The sequence below is a fragment of the Jaculus jaculus genome, chromosome 4, assembly GCF_020740685.1.
Source record: "Jaculus jaculus isolate mJacJac1 chromosome 4, mJacJac1.mat.Y.cur, whole genome shotgun sequence".
In the NCBI taxonomy this organism is placed as follows: domain Eukaryota; kingdom Metazoa; phylum Chordata; class Mammalia; order Rodentia; family Dipodidae; genus Jaculus; species Jaculus jaculus.
Genome location: NC_059105.1, coordinates 159,492,850 through 159,514,207, shown reverse-complemented (window position 1 = coordinate 159,514,207; position 21,358 = coordinate 159,492,850). Strand labels below are relative to the sequence as shown.

The 21,358-nt window shown below is 43.0% G+C and overlaps 1 protein-coding gene across 1 annotated transcript in view; it reads left to right on the top strand.

Moving 5' to 3' along the window:
* Slc49a4 (solute carrier family 49 member 4) overlaps positions 1 to 21,358 on the top strand; it is an 86,405-nt gene that overhangs the window by 38,769 nt on the left and 26,278 nt on the right. The window contains exons 5-7 of the mRNA XM_004663928.2: positions 149 to 257; positions 11,429 to 11,496; positions 17,600 to 17,727. Coding sequence (XP_004663985.2) covers positions 149 to 257; positions 11,429 to 11,496; positions 17,600 to 17,727 — 305 coding nt within the window. The remainder of the gene's footprint in view (positions 1 to 148; positions 258 to 11,428; positions 11,497 to 17,599; positions 17,728 to 21,358) is intronic.

Genomic DNA, 21,358 nt, shown 5'->3' with positions numbered 1-21,358 from the left:
AAAGTATGGTGGTCACTCAGGAAACAGCAAGTCACACAGCAAGCACTGTTCCTATTTCTGATTTTGTTGTTCCTGTTTCTAAATGACTTAAATTTTTCATGAGTTTCAATTCTAGATTTTTAATTTGTAACAATGTTTTCTTTTACAGCAATTTGAGGTTTTTGATGATTGCTTTAGCATATGCCATACCACTTGGAGTATTTGCTGGTTGGTCTGGAGTTCTGGACTTAATTTTAACACCGGTGCATGTGAGCCAAGTAAGTATTTTTTTAATATCTCTGTATATTATAAGAACTTATAAATACTGGTGGCATTTTCTTTCTTTCTTTCCTTCCTTCCTTCCTTCCTTCCTTCCTTCCTTCCTTCCTTCCTTCCTTCCTTCTTTCTTTCTTTCTTTCTTTCTTTCTTTCTTTCTTTTTGGTTTTTTTCAAGGCAGGATCTCACTCTAGCTAGCTCAGGCTGACCTGGAATTCACTATGTCTTCTCAGCGTGGCCTCGAACTCACGGCGATCCTCCTACCTCTGCCTCCAGAGTGCTGGAATTAAAGGCATGTGTGGCCAGGCCCTGCCTGGTGGCATTTGCTTGGTTTTAGCTTCCTTGACTACATAAAATATTATTGTCCTAAGTCGTTGTTGCAAAAGCACAATTCCTACTGGACAATTGAAAACTTGGTTTTGACAACAGCCATGCATTTTGCATTTCTTTGAATAATCTCAATGCTACTGATAAATAGGAGAGGGGGAAAATTTTAGTTTTCTTAGCTTCATCATTTATCCTTGTTTTGTACTTGACAAAGTAAATTGTGAAGATATCATCAAAAATATTACTATTCCTACATCTCATTTATTATTCTCTACTCTCAAAGTGAGGGCATCTCTTTTTTTTTTTTTTTTTTTTGAGGTAGGGTCTCACCCTTGCTCAGGCTGACCTGGAATTCACTATGGAGTCTCAGGTTGGCCTTGAACTCATGATGATCCTCCTACCTCTGCCTCCCGAGTGCTGGAATTAAAGGCATGCGCCATCACGCCTGGCCTCATTATACATTTTTGCAGTTAAGTTTTATGAATGAAATAGGACTATGCTTTTGCTTTCTTGTCCTATCTCTGGGAATTTACTATTGAGGTTTTGCTGGTCTCAAAAGAAAGCAACTTAGGAAAGAAATATTCTCTTTTTCTATTATTGGAAAAATAACATAAAATTGATGGCTTTGATATTTCATATTCTTCCCTAAATATATGGTAGAATTCACTGGCTAAGCTATTTAGATTTCTGTTTTTTTAATATATATATTTTTTATTTATTTATTCGAGAGTGACAGACACAGAGAGAAAGACAGATAGAGGGAGAGAGAGAGAATGGGCGTGCCAGGGCTTCCAGCCTCTGCAAACGAACTCCAGACGCGTGCGCCCCCTTGTGCATCTGGCTAACGTGGGACCTGGGGAACCAAGCCTCGAACCAGGGTCCTTAGGCTTCACAGGCAAGCGCTTAACCGCTAAGCCATCTCTCCAGCCCTAGATTTCTTTTTTGGTTTTTCAAGGTTGGGTCTCACTCTAGCTCAGACTGACCTGGAATTCACTATGTAGTCTCAGGGTGGCCTTGAACTCATGGCGATCCTCCTACCTCTGCCTCTTGAGTGCTGGGATTAAAGGCGTATACTGCTACACCTGGCTCTAGATTTCTTTTTTTTTTTTTTTTTAACATTTTTATTTATTTATTTATTTATTTGAGAGAGAGAAAGAGGCAAAGAGAGAGGGAGGGAATGGGCACTCCAGGGCCTCCAGCCACTGCCAACCAACTCCAGACACATGTGCCACCTTGTGTATCTGGCTTACGCTGGGTTCTGGGGAATCGAACCTGTGTCCTTAGGCTTTGCAGGCAAGTGCTTTAACCGCTAAGCCATCTCACCAGCCCCTAGCTGTTTAGATTTCTGTAGAAAGACCTTAAGGGACTGGGGAGTGGTTTAGTGGGTAAGAGTGCTTGCTAGATAAGCAGGAGGACCTGAATTCAGTCCCTGGCTCCGATGTAAACAGCTGGGTTGGCCATTCGTGCCCAGCCCTGGAAGGGACAGAGACACTAGGGTGGCCGGGCTTGCTACTGAGCTATTCTAACCAAAACACAAGCTCCAAGGTCACTGAGAGTCTCTGTCTCAGGAAAATGAGGTGGAAGAATGATAAAGGAGGCCACTCGAGAGCCTCCTCTGGCTTTTGCATGTATGTACAAAGCACATACTTGTATATACACCCCACACACATGTGCACGCACATGCACACACACAAGGATTTTAGAGCTGGCTACGTGGTTCAGTGGTAGTCTGTGGCCATACCATCTTGAATATACCCAATTCAACATTATTATTTAGTTTAAAGTATTTTCTAGCCTGGACATGGTGGCGCACGCCTTTGATCCCAGCACTCGGGAGGCGGAGGTAGGAGGATCGCCATGAATTGGAGACTATCCTGAGACTGCACAGTTAATTCCAGGTCAGAGACCCTACCTCGAACAAAAACAAACCAAAAGAACACGTTGTCTAGAATCCTTGTGATTGATTCAAACCATGGGCTGTTGACAAAATTTGTTCTCAATTTGCAAACTATTGAAGATTCTCTGTTTCTTTTTTTATAATAATTTTATTTATTTATTTGAGAAAGAGGTATACAGGGAGAATATGGGCTCTAGGGCGTCTTGCCACACTGCAAATGAACTCCGCATGTATGCACCACTTTGTGCATTTGGCTTTATGTAGTTACTAGGGAATTGAACCCAGACCATCAGGCTTTGCAAGCAAGCACATTTAAGTACTGAGCCATCTCTCCAGCCCTCGTTCTTATTTTAATCTCTCCAGCCCTCGTTCTTATTTTAATTAAGTTGCATAAATATGATCATAGGGTAGATGCTTGATTTCAGTATTTTTAAGTTTTAGGTCTACTACATAGCCAATTATTTTCTAAAATTATTGAATATAATGTGTTACACATGCCAATAAGATCAATTCTGTAAATTATGCTCACATTTTCTACATCTTTATTCATTTTTGTTTGTTTCTTCTATTACTGAGAGAGGTTAAGTCTTATGCAATTAGAACTTTGTCTTTCTTCCTTTGACATCTACCAGCATATATTTTATGTTTTAAGAGTATATAATTAGGTGCACATGAATCTAGAATTGTCCTATCTTACCAGCGAGTTAAAACTTTCATCTATTTAAATTATTCTATTTCAAGTAATAATTTTTGCCTTCAAACCTACTAGTTACACCAGCTGCTTGGCATATCTTTTTGCATTTTTTTTTAACTTTCAAACTTTCTTTAGTCACAACATCCTTTATATATTTATTTAGGTGTGTCCCAGTGAGCGTGTGGGAGTTGGGATATAACGAACTGTGAGGTGTCTGCGCTCCACCCTTGAGATGGGACCTCTTGTTGCTACCACGCTATCTGGGCCCGGGGCTTCTGGGTCTTCTTGTTCTGTCTCCTACTAGGACCATGTGTGCTGATGCCACTTTGCATCTGGCTCTGGGTGGGTGCTAGGGAATTGAACCAGGGCTGGCAGATTTTTCAAGCAAGTGCCTTGAACTGTTGACCCATCTCGCCAGCCCCAGATACAATGTGTTATAAAGCACCACATATTTTCTTTTACGATAGTCTGATAACCTTTGTGAGTTTTTAATATTTTAGTTTTATTTATTTATCTATTGTTTGACAAGAAAGAGGGAGAGAGAGAATGGGCGCGCCAGGGCCTCCAGCCACTGCAAACAAACTCCAGACGCATGCGCCCCCATGTGCATTTGGCTAATGTGGGTCCTAGGGAGTTGAACCTGGGTCCTTTGGCTTTTCAGGCAAATACCTTAACCACTAAGCCATCCTTCCAGCCCCTTTGTGGGTTTTTATTTAAATAGTTTTTTAAATGTTTATTTTTTTCATTTTCATTTATTTATTTGAGAATGACAGACAGACAGAAAGAGGCAGATAGATAGATAGAGAATGGGCGCGCCAGGGCCTCCAGCCACTGCAAACGAACTCCAGACACATGCGCCCCCTTGTGCATCTGGCTAACGTGGGACCTGGGGAATCGAGCCTCGAACCGGGGTCCTTAAGCTTCACAGGCAAGCGCTTAACTGCTAAGCCATCTCTCCAGCCCTATTTAAATATTTTTAAATGTTACTTCTTTATTTGCAAGCAGAGAGAAACAGATACAGAGAGAATGGGAATGCTTGGGACTGTCTTGCCGTTGCATATGAACTCCAGATGCATGCGCCACTTAGTGCATCTGGCTTTATGTGGGTACTGGGGAATCAAACCTGGGTTGTTAGGCTTTGCAGGCAAGTGCCTTACCACTGAGGCATCTCTGCAGCCCTTTTGAAATTATTTTTATTTACTTATTTGCAAGCTGAGAGAATGAAAATGGATGCACCAGGGCCTCTAGCCACTACAGATGAACACGTGCCACTTTGTGCATCTGGAGAATGAATCCTGGGTCATTAGGCTTTGCAAGCAAGTACCTTAACCACCAAGCCATCTTTCCAGTGCAGTCTTTGTGTTTTATCTGTTTGTCGTTCAGTCTGTTTACATGTAAAGTAATGGCTGGTAACAGGTAGATCTGTCATCCTGCTGCTGGTTTGCATTTGTTCAGCACAATCTCTTTTCTTACTGACTTCTGGATTGATTTCTGTTGTTGCTCTGCAGGGCTGGGGAACAAAGTCTTCTCATGTCTATATCCCCAGTCCTTAAAGATTTCCTCTTCTATTTTCCCTTTCTATTATGTTGGTAGTTATTAGCTTTTCTACTACTTAGTAGTTATCCTAGAAAATTCAGAATGTTGGGCTGGAAAGAGGGCTTAGTGGTTAAGGCGCTTGCTGAAGAAACTTAACAACCCAGGTTCAATTCCCCAGTACCCACATAGAGCCAGATGCACAAGGTGGAGCATGCATCTGGAGTTCGTTTGCAGTGGCTAGAGGCCCTGGTGTGCCCATTCTCTCTTTCTGTCTACCTCTTCTCTGTCTCTCTTAAATAAATAAATAAAATACTTAAAAGTAAAAAAAAAACAGTTCAGAATGCATGCTTAGTTATTAATATCAATTATAAGTTGGAACTTTTGCCTTTTCCCAGATAGTCCACAGGTCTTAGGACCCTTTTAACTTCATTTACCCTCTCCCATCTTTTGTACTGTTACCATTTTCCTTTCTTTTTTTGTTTTTTGTTTTTTTGAGGTAGGTTCTCATTCTGGTCCATGCTGACCTGGAATTAATTATGTAGTCTCAGGGTGTCCTCGAACTCATGGCGATCCTTCTACCTCTGCCTCCCAAGTGCTGGGATTAAAGGCATGAGCTACCATGCCCAGCCCCATTTTCTTTTCTTTCTTTCTTTATTTACTTGTTTTAGTTTTCCTTTTTTCAATTTTATTTATTTGCAATTAGGGAGAAGGAGAGAGAGGGAAAGAATGGGCATGCCAGGGCCTCTAGCCACTGCAAACAAACTCCAGATGCATGTGCCCTTGTACATCTATCTGGCTTACATGGGTCCTGGGGAATCGAACCTGGGTCCTCTGGCTTCACAGCTTTAACCGCTAAGCCATTTCCCTAACCCTGTGCTGTTACCATTTAACAGCACAAAACACTGTCATTGTTTGCATAACCAGTGTTTATTTACGGGCACCCCTACGTTACTCATTTTGGTGGTTGTCATCCCTTTTACCTTATATCCTCCCATTGTGTCATTTTTCCTCTGTCTAAAGAACACCCTTTAGTGTTTTCAGTGTGTTTTGAAGCCTGTGGGCGAGAAACCCTCTTGTGTGAGGTTGTTTCCTTGCTTGTTTATTTTGATCTGCAAGCGCCATCATTTTGCCTTCCACGTTGATGGGCTTTGCTGGTGGACAGCCGAGTCGTGGCCGCCAGGTGTTTCTTTTTAATTTCCAGTTTCACCTCAGGAGCCAGCTCTCAAATTTACAAGCTTCCTGCTTTGAAGATTTGTATTTATCACTAGCTGGAGCGGGTTTCACTATGACATTAACTAGGCGGTGGTCTGTCTCCAAGTAAACCGCGCTTGAATTTTACAGGACTCCTTAGATCTGGGACTTGATGGCTCTCTTTAGTTTTTAAAAGTGCTTCCCAGCACCTACTCAGAACTTAATACCATCCTCTCTAACTTCTCTTTTGGGCTTCTAACTAACTATATGTGTTATCGCCTTATATTGTATTCCCTTTGTCTCATATTCTCTTCTGGGTTTTCTGTCTCTTTGCTTTATTGGGTTTCAGAAGGGATATTTGATTTGATGTAGTATTTTTTTTTTCCAGCTCACCATTCCAGTTTTCAGCTGTAATGTGCCATTAAATCCATCTGAGTTAATTTTTTATATTTTTATTTATTTATTTGAGAGAGGGAAAGAGGCAGAAAGAGAAAGGATGGGTACACCAGGGCTTCTAGCCACTGCACAGGAATTCCAGATGCATGTGTCACCTTGCTGATCTGGCTTATGTGGGTCTTGGGGAATCGAACCAAGGTTCTTTGACTTTGCAGGCAAGAGCCTTAATCACTAAGCTATCTCTCCAGCAGAAATAAAAAAAAATTAAAGTAGTTATTTAATGTCTCTAGTTCCATTATCTAAATCCACTGTGGGTCTATTGATGATATTTATGATGATATTTAATCATGTGTCCTTACCTCTAATGTGTACAAATATTTTTGTCTGAGTGTTAGACATATATGAAAAGTTACTTTTCAAAATTTTTTTAGTAACAATTTCCATGATTATAAAAAAAATCCATGGGGGCTGGAGAGATGGCTTAGCAGTTAAGCACTTGCCTGTGAAGCCTAAGGACCCCGGTTCGAGGCTTGGTTCCCCAGGTCCCACATTAGCCAGATGCACAAGGGGCCGCACGTGTCTGGAGTTCGTTTGCAGAGGCTGGAAGCCCTGGCACGCCCATTCTCTCTCTCTTCCTCTGTGTTTCTCTCTGTGTCTGTCGCTCTCAAATAAATAAATAAAAAATTTTTAAAAATCCATGGTAATAGCCTCCCTCCCCCCACCTTCCCCTTTGAAACTCCATTCTCCCCATCTCAATCAGTCTCTCTTTTATTTTGATGGCATGATCTTTTCCTCCTATGATGATGGTCTTGTGTAGGTAGTGTCAGGCACTGTGAGGTCATGGATATCCAGGCCATTTTGTGTCTGAAGGAGCACATTGTAAGGAATCCTACCCTTCCTTTGGCTCTTACATTCTTTCTGCCACCTCTTCCGCAATAGACCCTGAGCCTTGGAAGGTGTGAGAGAGATATTGCAGTACTGAGCACTCCTGTCACTTCTTTCCAGCACCATGATGTTTTCTGAGTCATCCCAAGGTCACTGCCATGTGAAAAGAGAAGATTCTCTACCAAAAGTGAGAGTAGCATTAATATAAGGGTATGAATATTAAGAAAAGTGCTTACTGGGCAGTTTGATAAGCAAAGTATATACATTTAGCCAGATACCAGCAGATGTTACAGCTTTAGGGCTCATGACTACCCGTTTTAAGTTTTCAGTATCAGGGATGTATTTCCTCCCATGGAGTGGGCCTCCAGTCCAATTAGAGGGCAGTTGGCTTTCACCATGCCAGACATGCCACTATTGTAGCTGTTGGCTCATTTGGCCTGGCTGGCCAAATATAAGGCTTGCACTGTCCAGTGTTGAGTAGAAGATGTTATTTTTTTTTTTAACTGTTTTCATTGGCAGTTCTCATTGTTGTTTTCCTCCAGGGAGAATTAGTGTCTTTTTCTGGCCAGAGTCCAGGGATCACCTTAATCTAGTCTTAGAGGCTGAGATCACTTAGAGCTAAACTTCAGTCTCTTGGAATGAAGTTCTTTTTCCAGTGCCCATTTCTGGTAGGGTATAGCCCTTCAAAGTCCCACATAGAGTCTTCCATAAACCCCAAATTCATGTTTCTTGTATTTTTTCATTCCTTGGCAGAAGGGGTTATCAGTGACTTCACAGCCCCTTAGCCACATTTTCTGAAACTGCAGACATCCTTAAAGGAAAATCCCTCTAGGTCTCCTTCCCATCCTAGATCATGGCTCCCTAATTCGGTATTGCCTTGTGGGCTCTCTCCTGGCTTCAGGTAGATTTTCTAGTGCTCAAGCGGACTACTAATCTACGTTATCCAGTGTTCCTGCCTTTGACCATACAGGCTACTTTAGTAAAACTAGGTAATATATGATCACAGCATTCTATAGTTCTAGAAGCTGGGCAGTTCAAAATCATGCTATGGCAGATTCCTTATCTGGTGAGGGATCATTCTTGGCTTCAAGACACACATCTTCCTGTCACCTCTCATGGCAGAAGGGACAAGGCAGATCCATTCAGCTTCTCCTATAAATGGCACTAATGCCATTCATATGGTCAGATCTTTTATGACTGTCATCTCTGAATGGCCTCACCTCTTCATACTGTCACACCGGGGATTCAGCGTCAACGTGGATTTTGTGAGGACACGTGTGTGCGTCCGCAGAAGTACCTTCACCATAAGACGAAAGCCTCTCTTGAGTTTTCTGACCTGCTTTTCTGGATAGCACACACATTCCAAATGTGCTCCCTTCTGACAAAGCAACGGTAGTGTATATTTAAGTGATGCTGATTTTGCTGTTGTATCTATGTTTTGTTTTGTAAATCCTAAGAAGCCTTTCTTTGTGTCTTTTGAGTACAAATTCTAAAAGACAGCAGGAATCACACTAGGTATTGAAGTGAAAGTTAAACTTAAATGCGAGTGAAGAGATTAAATAAAGCAAAGAAAAACGTAATTAATTATTCAGTTGAATTATATTAGCTAAAGTCAATATCAGAAACAAAGGAAAAAGGCCACAAGCTGCCCTTACAGGACAAGCTTCACTGCAGCCAGAAGCGCATTCTCCTTAGCATGGATCATGGCCACCCACTCAGGGACAGAGGGGACTGTGTGGGGTAGCCTAAGCATTAAGCAAGCCTTGGGCAGTGGATCCTAAAAGCCCTGCAATGAGAGGGTAGTCCTGCAGAACTGAGTCCTCTGCCAGTGGAGACGGGCTGGAGAGATAGCTTAGTGGATAAGGTGTTTGCCTGCGAAGCCAAAGGACCCAGGTTTGATTCCCAGCACCCACGTAAGCCAGATGTACAAGGGGCACGTGTCTGGAATTTGATTGCAGTGGCTGGAGGCCCTGGCATGCCCATTCTCTCTCTCTCTCTGCCTGCAAATAACAACTTAATAATTTAAAAAAGATAAACTTAGCTGGGCGTGGTGGCGCATGCCTTTAATCCCAGCACTCGGGAGGCAGAGGTAGGAAGGATCGCCGTGAGTTCGAGGCCACCCTGAGACTCCATAGTGAATTCCAGGTCAGCCTGGGCTAGAGTGAGACCTTACCTCGAAAAACCAAAAAAAAAAAAAAAAAAAAGATAAACTTTTCCAGCACTTAGAAGACAGAGGCAGGAGGATCACCGTGAGTTCGAAGCCACCCTGAGACTACATAGTGAATTCCAGGTCAGCCTGGACTAGAGTGAAACCCTACCTCAAGAGACAAAAAAAGAAAAAGAAAGCAAGAAAGAAAAAATAGAGGCAGGCTGGAGAGATGGCTTAGCAGTTAAGGTGCTTTCCTGCGAAGCCTAAGGACCTGTGTTCAACTCTCCAGACCCCACATTAGCCAGATGCGCAAAGGTAAGGCAAGTGCAAGGTCCCACATGCCCGCTAGATAGATTGATGCTTCAGATTCTCCTGGCTGTGCCTCCCACAGCCATTTGTGTGTTAGGGTCACTGATGTGTGAGCTACTTTGAGTCCAGCTTTGTGTGGGTACTAGGGAAATTGAACCCGGGCTGGCAGGCTTTGGTAGCAAGTGCCTTCCACCACTGAACCACCTCCCATCCTCATTGCAGAAGATTTCATAGAAGTCTAAAACTAAGAAAATCATAAGCAAGCGTGTGCTTGGAGGAAGGGCAAAGAAGAGAGAAAGATTCTGAAGAATGTTTCTTATATTTCCAATATTAAGAATATTTCAATCTGGGCATGGTGGTGCACGCCTTTAATCCCAGCACTTGGGAGGTAGAGGAAGGAGGATCGCCAAGAGTTCGAGGCCACCCTGAGACTACATAGTGAATTCCAGGTCAGCCTGGACCAGAATGAGACCCTACCTCGAAAAAAAAAAAAAAAAAAAGTATATTTCAGGGCTGGAGAGATGGTTTAGCAGTTAATGCATTTGTCTGCAAAGCCAAAGGACCCAGGTTCAATTCCCCAGGACCCACGTTAGCCAGATACACAAGGGGGTGCATGCATCTGGAGTTTGTTTGCAGGGGCTGGAGGCCCTGGCGTGCCCATTTTCTCTCTCTCTCTCTCTCTCTCTCTCTCTGTGTGTGTGTGTGTGTGTGTATATGTCAAATAAATAAATAAAGCTTAAAAAGAAAAAGTAGAAAGAGAAGCAGGAGGCAGAGAAAAGGAGAGGAGCCTGGGACAAGACACAGCCCCCCCCAACCTGTTCCCTGTTACCTGTACTTTCCTCCAGCCGGGTTCTGCTGAGAGTTCCCGGAACCTTTCAACAGTAGTTCCACCAGCTGGGGACCCAGCCTTCGTTCAGTACGTGAGGCTTTGGGAAATGTTTCATCTCCACATCGAATACTGCTCTCCTGCTTCACCCCACGTATCCTTTCCTCTTTGTTTCTCTTTCTCTGTCTCATTTCTGAACACATAGATGTGTATTATGTGTGAAGGTCTGCACTTATTTGGTTTTTTGAGGCAGGGTCTCCCTCTAGCCCAGGCCTTCCTGGAATTCACTGTGTGGTCTCAGGGTGGCCTTGAACTCATGGCGATCCTCCTACCTGTGCCTCCCGAGTGCTGGGATTAAAGGCGTGAGCCGCCACGCCAAGTATTGTTGGATGTTTTAACACGCAACCATTTCCTAGTGGTTTCATGTATAAGGATTGTGTTTTTTTCTTGGTTTTTATTTTTTGAGGTAGGGTCTCACTCTAGCCCAGGCTGACCTGGAATTCACTATGTAGTCTCAGGGTGGCCTCGAACTCATGGCAATCCTCCTACCTCTGACTCCCGAGTGCTGGGATTAAAGGCGTGCGCTACGACACCCAGCTTCATAATTGTATTTAAACTTTTTGAGGTTATTGGTCATTTTCTGTCCTTTTCCCATTGACTTCCTGGTGCTAGACAGTACTAGATGATGCCAGTGTACCACACATAGCTGAAAACATTTAATGGTATTGATTTCTTTAACTATTCTAATAAAAAGTCAATCAAAAACATAATTGCTTAGCAAGTTTGTATTAATTACTTACACATGAATACTTTCAGTTTATCCATTTTCTTAAACAGCATTTCCTAGATTTTTTTTTTTGGCCATTTAGCAGTTAGCATATTGATTATAGGGGATTTCTTTTTGTCCTTCCAAATTGCAATATGACAGTCTTCCATGAATTGTGTCTGCTGTTTCGTTAACAGGTAGATGCTGGCTGGATTGGATTTTGGTCCATAGTCGGAGGCTGCGTGGTTGGAATAGCTATGGCAAGGTGAGACTGTTTCATACGAACTTGTGAATTGGCAGAAGAGAGGGAAACGAGACCAGGGAGATAGTTCAGTGGTTAAAGGCCTCGCTTGAAAGAGCTGTTGGCCCAGGTTCAACTCCTTATCGCCCGTGCGAAGCTGGATGCAGTGGGCACGGACCTGTGATTCTGTGTTCCTACAGCCATGGGCGGTGAAGCCAGGAGAAACCAAAGCTTGGGACTAGACTCCTTTGCAGCAGTGACAAGGGAACCCATCTCGAAGAAAGATAGACAACTCCTCTGACCTTTACACACATCCGTGGCACATGCACATGCACACACACACACACACACACACACGTGCAAATAAATGCTTTGGAAAAGAAGGGAGGGAATTAAAAGACAAATGGGCTCCCCTAAGTAAAGGGCAAGGTCAGTGAAGGGTACTTGTTCCAGCTTCAAGAAAGGTACGTGTGATAGGTATCATTTGGGGCTACAAGAAACCTTCTCAGGAGCAGTTCTTTCCAAAAGGGATTCTGGAGATTGTAAATGTCTTCCCCCCTCCCTACTATGAGAGAACAGCTCCAAATGGAACCCAAATAAAAGTGATGTAGTCAAGACCCAGCCAGAGTTGACAAGAATAGAAAAGCTGAGGGCCGGGCACACGTCTTTTATCCCAGCACTCGGGAGGCAGAGGTAGGAGGATCATTGTGAGTTCAAGGTCACCCTGAGACTACACCGTGAATTTCAGGTCAGCCTGGACTCCAGTGAGACCCTACCTCAAAAAACAAAACAAACAAACAAAAAGAATAGAGTTGGAAAGAACCATGTAAGAGCATCTCTTGAACTTTCCACAGAAAAGCAGTCTCCAAATTAGCAAATACTCATTTCTCTCTCTCTTTTTTTTTTTGTTTTTCAAGTAGGGTCTCACTCAAGCCCAGGCTGACTTGGAATTCACTATGGAGTCTCAGGGTGGCCTCGAACTCACGGCAATCCACCTACCTCTGCCTCCCAGGTGCTGGGATTAAAGGCATGTGCCACCATGCCTGGCTCATTTCTCTCATTCCCTCCCTCTCTCTCTCCCCCCCCCCTCTCTGGAAGGTATGTTCCTATGGTTATTGTGTCTTGATGAAAAATGTCCATAAAGGTGTCCAGTTTCACCAAACTCCCTTGATCCTAGCCCAGCACAGCAACATTGTTAGAGTGGTCACAAGAAAGCAGAGGATCTCATTTGTTTTAAGAATGAAAGCGTCACTTTTGCAAGTGACTGCCTATCACACTGTTCTTACTGTGTCCAAAGAGACTGTTCATTCATTTTCCAAGTTATTGCACCTTGTTTAATAAAAGGGCAGGTAGGCAGGCTGGGGAAATGGCTCAGGAAGAGGTGCCTGCTTGCAAAGTCTACTGGCTCAGGTTCATTTCCCCAGTACCCACCGCCTAGGTCAGACGCCAAAAAGTGACAGTGCATCCGGATTGCATCTGATGCGCCTGTTTGCAGCAGAAAGAGGCCTTGGTGTGCATGCACACACACGCATGTAAAATGAAAAAGCAATTAGACATTCTCTTTACTAGGAAGAGGAGAATCTAATTACTTACTCGGGGAGATCAAACGTGATAATATAAATCACATCATCCAACTACTTAACATAATTAACACAAGATGTTATATCTAGACCTTCCAGTTAACTAGTGTTTCTGAGATAAGGGATAAAAAATAAATTGACGCTAACTTCCTTTTTTTTCCTTTTTCTTTATTTACTTGAGAGTGAGAGAATGAACTCCGGATGCATGTGCCATCTTGTGCATCTGGCTTAATGTGGGTCCTGGGGAATCAAACCTGGGCCCGTTGGCTTTGCAGGCAAATGCCTTAACCACTAAGCCATCTCTCCAGCCCGACACTGTAACTTCTAAGTCACTTTATTTGAGATTTTTACAAGTTCGGAAAAATATAAGAATGACATCTAAAAGCAAAAGATGAAGGGTAGGAAATTAGTTGTAGGAAATCACTTCACTGATTCTGAGTCACATTGACCTGTCACAGCTTGACAAGAATCACAGGTGATTTTTCTAATTAAATCTTCAAGCCAATTATAGTGAAGTGTCATTCCTTGATCAAGCGCTATCCTGAGCACCAAACAGATCAAAGAAGGAACCATTGTAGGTCAGAAGTGATATTTGGCATTCTTCTTTCTCTTCATTATCTTTCTACAACCTTTAATTGTGTGTGTGTGTGTGTGTGTGTGTGTGTGTGTGTGTGTTTGTGTTTTTCTTGTTAGGTAGGGTCTCACTCTAGCCTAGGCTGACCTGGCTCTCAATCTGTAGTTCCAGGCTGGCCTCGAACTCACACCAATCCTCCTACCTCTGCTGGGATTAAAGCCACCACGCCCAGCAAACCTCTAAATTCTTTCATATGTTTTATTTATTTATTAACTTATTTGCAAGCAGAGAGAGAAGAAAGACAGAAAGAGTGAGCACCCCAGGGCCTCCAGCCTCTGCAAATGAACTCCAAGTGCATGCACCACTTTGTGCATCTGGCTTTATGTAAATGCTGGGCAATCAAACCTAGGTCGTTAGGCTTGTAGGCAAGTAACTTAAGCACTGAGCCATCTCTCCAACTAGAGGGGGGGAAAATTACAGTGAAGACATTTCTGCTTTTTAAAAATATTTTTATTTATTTGCAAGCAGAGAGAGAGATAATGGGTGTGCCGGGGCCTCCAGCCACTGCAAATGAACTCCAGATGTGTGAAGCAAGCAAACTATCTTAACAGTTGAGCCATCTCTCCATCCCCATTTCTGCTTCTGTTTTTTAATTTGTTTGAATGGAAGTTGTTTAAAAAAAAGAATAAAGCCGGGCATGGTGACGCACGCCTTTAATCCCAGCACTCAAGAGGCGGAGGCAGGAGGATTGCCGTGAGTTCGAGGCCACCTGAGACTACATAGTAAATTTCAGGTCAGCCTGGGCTAGAGTGAGACCCTACCTCAAAAAAAAAAAAAAAAAAAAAAGAGAGAGAGAGAGAGAGAGACCAACCTATTCTGGGATCAAAAATCAATTGTAGAAATTTCCTAGGCCTAAAATCAATTTTCAAGTTATTTTCACAACATGATTTGTTTGGGATCCCCTAGAATGCATCCTTTTATGTATGAGTGTTTTGGATACTTAATTGTCTTCTACTTACTGTGCTAGAGGCTGCTAGCAACACTCTTTGATGACATCAGTCCCTTTGAAATGACTGGCTCCTCAAAAACTATAGACCACAGTGGCCAGCTAATTCTGTGACATCAGGCTCTGCCCAGGTTTTCTTTTTTTTTTCTTTTTCTTTTTTTAATTTTTATTTATTTATTTGAGAGTGACAGACACAGAGAGAAAGACAGAGGAAGAGAGAGAGAGAGAGAATGGGCGTGCCAGGGCTTCCAGCCTCTGCAAACGAACTCCAGACGCGTGCGCCCCCTTGTGCATCTGGCTAACGTGGGACCTGGGGAACCGAGCCTCGAACCGGGGTCCTTAGGCTTCATAGGCAAGCGCTTAACCGCTAAGCCATCTCTCCAGCCCCCAGGTTTTCTTTAGGTCAACTCTGAAAGCTGTTTTAGTCTCTCATACTTGTCACCTGCCTATATGATAAGGAAAGCTATGCAGCCGACCAAAATGTAAGCCTGAAAAAGGTTTGGTAAACTCAAAATTAAGGCTTGCATCCCAGGCTGAGTTAGGAGGCCAGTCTGGAGCAACAGAGTGAGAGAGACTCGTCCTTGGAAAAATAAATTAAGAAAAATAGTTTGGCATCATCTCGAGGGACATTTCTATTAGGCTACAGAACCGTTTTCAGAGTCTATAGAATTAATTTTCTGCTCATTAACCAATAAGCCTGTCACTAAATGAGTGCACCCATTTTTCCCACCAAAAGGTGGCGCCAGTTTTCAGTTCCACAGCAAGTCAGTCGTTTTAGGACACAAGGCTGGGGAGACGGCTCAGCAGTTAAGGGCTCTGGACTGCAAAGCCTGCGGACCAGGGCTCAGGTCCCGAGTATCCAGTCAAGCCAGATGTACAAAGTGGCACGTGTTTCTCTAGTTTGTTGTCTGCGGCATCAGGAGGCACTGGCGCGTCCTACTGACTCTCTGTGCATCTCTCTGTCTCCCATAAGTAAATAAAATATAAAGAAAAGAAAATACCGGGCTGGAGAGATGGCTTAGTGGTTAAGGTACTTGCCTGTGAAGCTTAAGGGCCCAGGTTTGACTCTACAGGACCCACAAAAGCCAGATGCACATGGTAGTGCATGCATCTGGAATTCATTTACAGTGGCTAGAGGCCCTGACATGCTCATATTCTCTCTCTCTCTCTCATATAATAAATTATTTTTATTTTTATTTACTTGAGAGCTACAGACACAGAGAGAAAGACAGATAGAGAGAGAGAGAGAGAGAGAGAGAGAGAATGGGCGCGCCAGGGCTTCCAGCCTCTGCAAACGAACTCCAGACGCGTGCGCCCCCTTGTGCATCTGGCTAACGTGGGACCTGGGGAACCGAGCCTCAAACCGGGGTCCTTAGGCTTCACAGGCAAGCGCTTAACCGCTAAGCCATCTCTCCAGCCCATAAATTTTTTTTAAAAGAAAAGAAATACTAACAAGCATACTAACTATATCATATCAAATGCAAAACAAGGGATAGTAGTAAAGCTTATAGGAATAGCCACATAATTGTAATAGAAATTAGTCAATTTTTAAAAATGTATCAGGGTGGCCTCGAACTCACAGTGATCCATCTACCTCTGCCTCCCAAGTTCTAGGATTAAAGGCATGTGTTGGTGCATGCCTCTAATCCCAGCCTGAGATTACATAGTGAATTCCAGGTCAGCCTGAGCTACAATGAGACTCCACCTCAAAAAACCAAAAACAAAAAAGGAGAGGGGCTGGAGAGAGATGGCTTAGCAGATAAGGTGCTTGCCTGGGAAGCCAAAGGACCCAGGTTCACTTCCCTGGGACCCACGTAAGCCAGATGCACAAAGTGGTGCATGCATCTAGAGTTTGTTTGCAGCTGCTGAAGGCCCTGGCATGCCCATTCTCTCTTTCTCTCAAATAAAATAAAATTTAAGTTTGTTTTTTTTTTTTAAGTCAAAGTGAAGCCGGGCATGGTGGCACATGCCTTTAATCCCAGTTCTCAGGAGGCAGAGTTAGGCGGATTGCCATGAGTTCGAGGCCACCCTGAGACTACATAGTGAATTCCAGGTCAGCCTGGACCAGAGTGAGACCCTGCCTCAATAAAAGAAAAACCACAAAAGTCAAAGTGAAGAAAACATGGCGAATGGGCTACTGCGGATCGGGTCAGTTTTCATAGGGTAGTAACAGCTGTTCCAGAGGCTAATCATTGTGTAGATGTTCAGCCAGCGCCAGTCAACAAATTAGCGTGCAAACGTAGGGAAGCAGTTGGCGAATGGAAAATAGTTGTGCTTTTAGTATTATGTTGATTCAGAGAAAGAATAATGATTTTAAGAACTCAAAATGCTTAACAGAATAATATTTATTCCATTTTTTTTTTCAAATGAATTCTCATTGTATAACCCAGGCTGACCTCATGCTTACAATCCTTCTGCCCCAGCCTCCCAAAAACTGGGATTACAGGCGTACACCACACCTGGCTTGTGTTTAGTTTTGTTTCAGACAGGGTCTTCCTGTATGAACCAAACAGTCCTCCTGCCTCAGCTGCACCTTGCTCTGGGATCCAGCCTTGGTGGGGATGAGAACAGAAACAGCCTTTATGTTTCGTAAAAGGAAAAAAAACAATTATTACGAAGAAACATTCCACACACAAGAAAACAAACAAACAAACAAAAATACTTGTTAAAGATGCGGGAAAAAGTCAGATAATAGTCGTTTTAAGAAAGTGAAGAAAGTGTGTCACCAAGCTGGCCACAAGTGTACTCACAAGTGTAGGTAGTGTGCAACACAAATGGCAAGTTTTTGCTAACACTCCACTCTGGCCCAGCGAGCGGAGTTTGATAGCAAACTGTGCTACAAGTATAATAGAAATAAAAAGAAAAAGGAAGAAAGAAAAAAACAAAAAACAAAAAAAGAAAGTGTGTCCTTAATTTAATTACTACTTAAAAGCCCATCCAGAATTAATATAATAATTTATTTTTCAGGTTTGCAGATTTTATCCGGGGTATGCTGAAATTAATTCTTCTCCTCCTGTTTTCTGGGGCTACCCTGTCATCCACATGGTTTACCCTGACCTGTTTAAACAGTATCACACACCTGCCTTTGACAACAGGTAAGAATGAGTTATTTGCAGCTTGGAATAAATATTTGTAGTCCACAGTATACATACTATGATAGTGGGATGTTTTCTTGCTATCTGTAATTGTTAAATATGCGAAGTAAGTTTCCCTTGTTCAGTCATCATTTCAGACAAATAAAGTCCAATAAATAACTAAATGCTTTTTAATTGGTGCTTTGCATGTGGAAAAGAAGCATGCTGTTAGGCCTAAACTCATATAGTATAGAAATTCCTCTTAAAAAAAAGAAAAGAACTGCTTCTATTCACTTGAAATTCACATCAGAGCACAACATAAAAACTTTATGTTGTTTATAATCATGACATTATTAAACAATAAAGTAAAGGCAAAAGGCTATGATTTAAAATATACACCAGTATAATTCTTTGAACCAGTGCCTATAGCTTTATTTTATACTTGATTTTATTCCATCATCATTTCAAAAAAATTTTGGCACCTTCCAAGGCTCAGGGTCCATTGCAGAAGAGGTGGCGGAAAGAATGTAATAGCCAAAGGAAGGGTAGGACTCCTTACAACGTGCTCCCCCCAGACACAAAATGGCCTGGATATCCATGACCTCACAGTGCCTGACATTACCTACACAAGACCGTCATAATAGGAAAGAAAGATGATGACATCAAAATAAAAGAGACATTCATTGAGAGGGGGAGGGGATATGATGGAGAATGGAGTTTCAAAGGGGAAAGTGGGGGGAGGAAGGGCATTACCATGGGATATTGTTTATAATCATGGAAGTTGTTAATAAAAAAAATTTGGAAAGAAAAAAAAATTTTGGAAATGCCCTTTGAAAGTATATATTATCTTAGTTCATATAGATTTACTATTATTACTAATATTAGTCCTGGGAGTATATTTTCTTTTAGAAAGCAGATCTTCTTTTTATAATTTTTATTTTTATTTGAGACCAAGAGAGAGGGAGAGACAGAGAGAGAGAGAATGGGCACGCCTGGGCCTCTGGCCACTGCAAATGAACTCCAGATGCTTGTGCCACCTTGTGCATCTGGCTTACATGGGACCTGAAGAATCGAACCAGGGTCCTTAGGTTTTGCAGACAAGTGATTTAACTGCTGAGTCTTCTCTCCAGCCCTATATTTTCTATTGCTATTATAATAACTTACATAAATTTAGTGGCTTAAAAGCAGCTTCAGTTTATTAGCCTCCTGGGTACTGAAATTACAGACATGCACCCACTATAGAAGGACACCCACTACAGATCTCAGTGGGTTCAAATCAAGTGTGAGCAGTCCCTAGGGAAGAATGTGTTTCTGTCCCTAAGTGGGCCAAACCCTTTCATATTACAGCACCTATGGTTTTCATCTATGGTCACCTCTGCACTTTCTTCTTCTGCCCCCCAATAACACTTCTAGGGGTCCCTGTAATCTCACTGGGTCCAGTCGGGTCATCTGAGATAATTTCATGATTTTAAACTCCTAACAGCCTGAATTCCATCTCAAGCTCAATCTCCTTTGCCAAGTAAGGTAACATATTCGCAAGCTCCAGAGACAAATATGAACCTTTCAGGAAGACAGACATCATTCTGTGTTTTTAAAATATATTTTTGTTCAGTAACTTGCAAGCAGAGAGACAAAGAGAATGGGCATGTCAGGGCCTCTAACTGCTGCAAATGAACTCCAGATGAATGTGCCCCTTTGTGTATTTGGCTTTACGTGGGTACTGGGGAATCAAACCCAGGTTTTTTTGTTGTTGTTGTTGTTTTTTGCAGGTAGTCACCTTACTGCTGAACCATCTCTCTAGCTCTTTTTAAAATTATTCTGCTGGATTATAGAAGCCAAGGGACTCTGTTACTGTTTCTTCCTTCTTTTAACAAAAGATTGCTAAAGATTATATTTTTTTATTCCACTTATAAGAAATATTTACCAGTCATGCATGGTGGCACACACCTTTAATCCCAGCACTTGGGAGGCAGAGGTAGGAGGATCACCATGAGTTCAAGGCCACCTTGAGACAACATAGTGAATTCCAGGTCAGCCTGCACTAGAGCAAGACAGTACCTTGGGGAAAAAAAAAAAAACAACAGAAAAAAAGAACTATTTACCACCTGTTTTTTGTTTTAAATTTTATTCAATTTTTATTTATGCATTTGAGAGAGACAAAGGGAGAGAGAGAAAGAGGCAGAAAGAGAGAGAGAGAGAGAGAGAATGGGCACACCAGGGCCTCCAGCCACTGCAAACGAACTCCAGACACGTGCACCCCCTTGTGCATCTGGCTAACGTGTGTCCTGGGGAACCGAGCCTCGAACCGGGGTCCTCAGGCTTCACAGGCAAGCGCTTAACCACTAAGCCATCTCTCCAGCCCTATTTACCACCTTTTGGACTAGGTGCTCAATCATTGGATGATTTGTTGTAAAGCTTAGTGTAGGACGAATGTCATAACAAGCATTTGGGGCTGGAGAGGTAGCTCAGCATTTAAAGGCACTTGCTTGCAAAGCCTGACCGCCCAGGTTCAAGTTCCCAGCACCCATGTAAAGCCAGATGCTCAAAGTGGAGCAAGCATCTGAAGTTTGTTAGTGGCAAGATGCCTTGGAGTCCCCATTTCCCGCTCCCCCCCCCCCACTCTCTCTCTCCCTCTCTCTCTGCTTGCAAATAAATGAGTGAAACAAGAAGCATCTGTGTGAGCAGGAGTAAGGCCCTGACGTCTCCATGGGGCCTGTTGCTCAGTGTGTGTGTTTTCCATGCGAGCCCATGAGAAGGAGGTTCCCTTCTGTCTTCATGTGGCTCGGGCATGCTCCACATCCCAGCTTGGATGAGCTGTCTGCAGTTAAGGAACCAGCACTTTACATATCAGTGGCAGCAAATCTTGGGCGTTCCAGCCACCTTTCACAGAAATAATCCACAATGGAATAAGGTTTCCTTAAACCCACAATGGTCAAAACAGCCAAGCCCTCCGTTCTAGAGTGCTCAGCACATCCACAGGGGTCACACAGGGACTCATCATCTATGAGATTGCTGGAACCTCAAGTCCAGAGAGGTTCCAGTGTAAGGTGCAGATTGGGCTGCATTCGTTTTTCTGATGATGTCATATCCTCCAACAATTAGGTGGCTTAGTGGTTGTGACACTTGTCTGCAAAGCCTAAGGACCCATGTTCAATTCTCCACATCCCACGTAAGCTAGATGCACAAAGGTGAGGCAAGCACAGGATCACACATACCCACTAGGTGGCGCAAGCATCTGGAGTTCAATTGCAGTGGCTGAGGCCCTGGTATACCAATTCATTCCCTCTCTCTCTCTCTCTCAAATAAGAAAGGCTTTAAAAAAGTTAGGTTTCAGCAGTTGCTATGATAAAAAGCAAATACAGTACAAGACTGGTGTGTGGAGCAGGAAAGGAAGATGGCAATAAATCAGTCTGATGCCATACTTGAGAAGTTGTATACTACTTGTCAGATACACACATCTGTAGTAAGTAATTGTGGTCATTTAAGAATGAAATAAAGGGCCAGGCGTGGTGGCGCATGCCTTTAATCCCAGCACTCGGGAGGCAGAGGTAGGAGGATCGCCGTGAGTTCGAGGCCACCCTGAGACTCCATAGTGAATTCCAGGTCAGCCTGGGCTAGAGGGAGACCCTACCTTGAAAAACCAAAAAAAAGA